Source organism: Octopus bimaculoides, chromosome 1, assembly GCF_001194135.2.
Source record: "Octopus bimaculoides isolate UCB-OBI-ISO-001 chromosome 1, ASM119413v2, whole genome shotgun sequence".
NCBI lineage: Eukaryota > Metazoa > Mollusca > Cephalopoda > Octopoda > Octopodidae > Octopus > Octopus bimaculoides.
Window position 1 is genome coordinate 105,373,539 of NC_068981.1, and position 5,908 is coordinate 105,379,446.

A 5,908-nucleotide genomic window follows, 5' to 3' on the forward strand; every position below is an offset into this window, starting at 1 on the left:
TATATATATATATATATATATATATATATATATCATCGTCATCATCATCGTTTAACATCCGCTTTCCATGCTAGCATGGGTTGGACGATTTGACTGAGGACTGGCAAGCCAGAAGGCTGCACCAGGCTCCAATCTGATCTGGCAGAGTTTCTACAGCTGGATGCCCTTCCAAATGCCAACCACTTCGAGAGTGTAGTGAGTGCTTTTTATGTGCCACAGGCATGAAGGCCAGTCAGGCAGTACTTTAAATCCTATTTAATATTCTTATCCTTCAAATTCCAAATGCATTTACTAAGATTAGTAGAATTATATTTTCTTCTATATTTAATAATCATTCTAATGATTTAATGTGGTCCATTATTAGTTATGCACCATCGTATAATATCTAATATAATAAATGCAAAACTAATTTCTGTGTATCAGTGTGTCACACTTAGACTCCCCTCTCTCACTATTCAATGACTCCTACTATTCCTCTGGATGGGGTGGGAGTAATAGTAAGCATAGAGATGGTGAGGGAGTGGCGAAGACAGAGAGAGAGAGAGAGAGAGAAAGAGAAAGAAAAAGAGAGGGAGAGAAAGAGAGACAAAGAAATTTAGGGAGAGTTGATGATGTTTTATTAAAAGTAGTATTGTTCATAATGGCAGTGGGAGTAATATTGAAAGAGAGAGAAAGAGTGAGATGTGAGAGAAAGGGAGATGATGTACAACTTTGTTAAAAAATTTATCAAACCAGGATGACTATATATTCTGATTGTTGGAGTGCGTACAATGGGATTACTGAAATAGATGTGACACCAAAATACACTTTGGAAGAACGTAAAACGACGTTTTAAGAGTAAGATGGGGAAAATTCAACAAAAAAAAAATTATTTACTTTGTTTAAAAAAAACCCTCATACATGTTTTGCGCATTCGCGCTAGATAGTCGTTGTAGGATCGACTAGTCAAGACTAGCTAGCGCGGATGTGCAAGTGCGCGCACCGGGACCATTCTTCTTGAATAGTACCAATTTATATTAACTTTAGATCTCCTTAGTGAGTTTGCTAGAAATAATAACCAAATTTTTTCTCCAGTCAAGCATCACTATATTAAGTAGGGTTCAAAAAGAAATCTAGACTGACATGATCATGGGTGGAATGATGCTGATGACAGGTTAATTTTTATTCCATTTCAGTCAACTTTCGAAACATTGGCAAAAAACTGAATCAATTTTTCGAAAAGTGAAATGGTTAACATCTCTCTAAGAGACAAAAACAAGGAAATGTGATACAAGCAAAACCGAAGATCTACTCTTCGGTCAAGTGAAGACAGTGTCAAATATATCATTCTAAAAAGAAGACTTATTTTCATCAGCTAAACCTGATTGACTTCAATAGAAGCAACAATATTAAGTCACAGAAAATACAAAGCAAGATACGTCCGAGTCAAAGAGGGAGAAGACAAGCTAAAAATATCAGTTAAATTTCTCTCAAAGCACACTCAGCAGATTTATAATAAAAAAAATAGGACACATTAAATAAAGTGATCGTACAAACCTCTGAAAGGATAAGATGATCATGATTGGAATGCATTTTACACGAGTCTAAAGAACGGCCGATCGTTTTCAAAACATGTAATATGCAATAAAACCTAATGCATGTGAAGAGGTTTTTTTTTTTTAATGTGGCCTCAATTTGTGTCCTTGTACATTAGTAAATATTTATTTCTAATATGTAATACGAGAACACTGGTGAGGAGGGGATATAGTCAATTATATCGACTTTTGTATATAACTAGCAATTTATTTCATCAGCTCTGGAAGAGTGAAAGGCAAAGTTGACAACAGTAGAGCTTGAACTCAAAACACAAAGAGACGAAATAGTTTTGAAGGATCCAGTGAAAAAAGCACGACCATGTTTGCTATTATTAATGAATTACGGAAGAAGAAAGAAGACGTTTGCACGGAAACTGAGATGTCGTAAAAAAGATGTCGGTTTTGTTTATCGTAACAAGCCCAAGATCAGCCTTGATCATGTAGGCCTAAATTCAAACGCATAGCAGCTATGATCACCCTTTTTTTGTTTTTGTTTCTTTTTTTATATATAGAGAATTTTGAACAACATTATCAAATGAGTGCTTTTCTAAAACGGTAAGGTGTGATTTGGAAACGATTTGGTTGCTATTTCTAGCATGTAGCGCGACAATGTGAACGCTCTCGTTGGCCCGTCGAGCTAGTGCGACATCAAACATAACGCATCAAAAGCCTGTAGTTTTGTGTGTGTTATGTAAGACAAAATATATCATTCGTTTGATAACATACTGTTTACATGGTGTTTAATGTAACGACAAATTCCCACAACACACAGGTTTAGGCACATGTACACATGTATTTGTGTATATAATTATATTTCCACCTACCTTTTCTGTCCGAAAGCATTTTTTTCTGTACAGTGAAAGGGTGGAAAAGCTTACTTAATTTGGCTGTTGAAATTCGTGATCTGTTAATATAAGAAGAGTTAATAGCCAAGTCGTGATCGAAAATAATTTGAGATTGATAAAGGTTACTCGAGGTCAATTTTCTTGAACTATTTACCGTATTCAAACGAATATTTTTACTACTATTGCTGATTTCGATCGACCAGCTGGGCGTCCACAATGGCACATAAAACGCAAAGTAACACTTCCAGTTAATGTTGTGCCACTTCGAAAGATTCGAAGTAATGTTATAAGAACGAGATAACACGTTACGAAGTGCAAAGGAGACAGTCACAGAATATACCATGGTGTGATGAACTTAGTAACTGTGACACTTTTCGAAAGTTAATTGTTCCTTGTCCAAATAAGGCAAAGACACACCTACTGTTATTGTGTTCTACGCGCAAAATTAAATTTTACCAAAAGCAACAAACTTGTTTTATCTTTTAATGCAACATGAGTGTGTGCGCGCGCGAATATGTGTGTGTGTATCAGGCACATACCATCAGTAATTACTCAGGGTGGGCAGTTATGACCTTTATGTAGTAAAATAAAAAATAAGCGAAATACAGGCGTGCAACTGAGTTGAAGGCAGATTTATTTCTGCCTTTATAGCACGTAAAGAAAGCGGTGTTGTAGAGTGCATGTGTACTACAACAGTATTATACATAGCTTAAATACTGAGATTGAAAAGCAGGGGCGAATTATGATTACCTAATCTACAAAAAAATAAAATATTTTACATTTTATGCATAGTAATCAGAGTAACCTTCATAATTTGATTGAATTAGGTGCATACTTTGCCATAAAAGGAAAATGCTGCTACCGATCTATTTTATTCAAGGTAGGCACTGTTTTCTAGTATAAGCACAAGGCCTGAAATTTTGTGGGAAGGGGCAAGTCGATTACATCGGTAAACTTAGGTATTTGTCTCGAGATAGCATCTCTTATAAACGTATAGCATTAAAAACATAAATAAATGAGGAGCAGGCAAAAATCGACCCACCGCAGTGGTGACATTGCTAAATGCCCATTTCTGCCACCTTGGGTTTCGTCAGAAGCAAGTATCCACTAGAAACCATATGCTGAGACAAATCTTAACCGCCACTCATATAGAAAAAACAGTAACTAAAAAGGAACTGATATCGCAGTTGACTGGTAGGCTAAATTAAAATCCATTATGAACTATAGAAGCTATAATAGTGCAAAATAGCAATCTGTGTATTATACTTAAATTGTATACATCGTTGAGAGCCTGGTAAACTGAGGTATGCGTCTCTAGATAGCATTTCTTATAAATGTATAGTCTAAAAAATATAATCACAGAAATATATCAGCAGCAGATGAAAATTGTCTAGTAGCGGTGCTGGGATTGTTTCATCAGTAACAAGGCAGACTTAATTATAAATATGCTACAGAATACAATTTACAAAAATAAATGGACAATAACTGAAAGAAAGAAAGAAAAAAAGAACATACACAGTCTCTCAATCATACACTGCGGTTGGGAATATTAGTGTTTCCTTCTAAAAGTTTTTGAGACACCCCAAGTGTGCATTTTATCGGTCACTTATACATTATTTAATACGTCAAAGAATCTTCCAACTGCATTTCACCATTTTTGCCCAGCTAGTCCTCATTGTGATAACATATATGATGGGATGGCAAGCACTCACTCAAATGACTCCAATAAGTATTTACAGGAGGTTAATGGTACCTGTATCACACATCTATATCAATGTTGATTGCATTTTCCAAAATGGCAATACAGGTTACCATCATCTCACCTCATACACAGTTACACAGTACATGGTTCTAGAAATTATATTATGCTCCTCAATAAATTGAAGGAGATTATCGTGATTATATTATTCATTATAAACAAACATTCAAAAGAATGATTAAAACATGAAATAAGTTAACGAAAGTGTTCAATAAAAGTCTTACACAAGAGGTATACAACATTGGAAAATCTTTAATTTTCTATGAGTGTGTTCATAAAGCCCGCCACGTATAGTTGTTTAAAACCCATATATGCCCATAAAACGAAGTCTTGAAATTTCACTGTACTTAGATTAAGCTTTCACAATCTGGAAGAGAAGGACAGTATGCAACTGTTAGTTACTGAACATTTTGTATGCTCAGTCAGATGCTTCCTGGCAAGTCCATGTACAAACAAGTAGGAGCAGGTTTTGCATTGCAAAAATGCAACCACGGGTATATATAGGTTAAGCCCTGGTTAGCCTCCGTCAAGTATTCCTATGATTAAAGGCATCAAACTGTTACTTACCTATATTTTATTCCGACAATATGGTTAGGACATTACATTTTTTTTTTTTTGCTCTCATCTGAACATCATATTGACATTTTTTCTTTTATAGATTTTCAGAAGAATGCCTGGATTTTTGCATTTTTACTACCAACTAACAAAAATTGGCTGTCAAATAAGTACAACCTGAGAGTTCGACAATCAGCAGATAAAGTTCTTGGCCTATAGTCTTCCACAACATTAAAAAATTTGAAAGGTTTCAAATTTTGGCACAAGGCGAGCAGTTTTAGGGTGGAGTAGTAAGTCGATTGTATCGACCCAATAATTAACTGATACTTGTTTTATCAACTCCTCAAGACCAGCAAGTTCAAGAGAAAGAGTAAGTCGATTATATCAGCCCCAATACAATAATAATCTAATCCTTTTTACTATGAGCACAAGGCCTGAAATTTTGGGGAGAACCTAGTCAATTACATCAACCTCAGTGTGTGACTGGTACTTGTTCTTAAAGAGCAAATGGCTCCGACAGATATCAATATTTAGCGCTACTGACATTTGTGATCCTAAATGACATACATACATACACGTGCGCACACACATTAATAAAAGAAGTGACCAATAGCAGGAGAAATAATTTTATCATACCCTTTTAGTGCTTTCATTCCTCAGAATTGATCAAAAATTGTGTGTCACTGTGTATGAGATTTTGCTTTGTATACATGTGTGGGAGATGTTAGCTGTTTGCTAAAAATTATTACTCTTTAAAACGAGCAATTTATACATACATCTGGCACAAGCCAATACACTTGGAACATTCACCTGCTAAGTAGAGTGATACAATGCTCCGCCTAACAGGTTCAAATCCTAGCAAAATCACAACAAACACTTTAATATTCCCAAAGATAGATAGTTGCAGCAAAAAGTAGTAGTGAGACATGGTTATGGTATCAGAAAGGAAAGTTAAAAAGGGAGACAGAAAGTTTGTTAGTAACTGTACAAGATCAAGCATTAATGGATAAAAGCCAAGACAGACAAAAACCAAGTAGATTCCCAATGTAGGCTATGCAAATCAAAAGAGGAAAGTGTTACTCATATAGTAAGTGAATGTAACATGCTAGCACAGAAAAAATACAAGAAAATACATGTCAACCTGGGGAGAGTTGTGTAGAAAGCTAGGATTTGAA

The 5,908-nt window shown here is 35.3% G+C and overlaps 1 protein-coding gene across 9 annotated transcripts in view; it reads right to left on the reverse strand.

The window, feature by feature from the left end:
* LOC106871081 (pyridoxine-5'-phosphate oxidase) overlaps nucleotides 1-5,908 on the reverse strand; it is a 30,350-nt gene that overhangs the window by 23,482 nt on the left and 960 nt on the right. For 2 of the 9 annotated variants that reach the window (XM_014917358.2, XM_014917360.2), the window contains exon 2: nucleotides 2,399-2,478. In XM_014917358.2, coding sequence (XP_014772844.1) covers nucleotides 2,399-2,478 — 80 coding nt within the window. Of the gene's footprint in view, nucleotides 1-1,536; nucleotides 1,657-2,398; nucleotides 2,889-2,958; nucleotides 3,069-3,254; nucleotides 3,278-3,461; nucleotides 3,491-5,908 lie in introns of those variants that run through there. The other 7 variants (XM_014917356.2, XM_014917357.2, XM_014917361.2 and 4 more) reach the window with 7 other exon arrangements.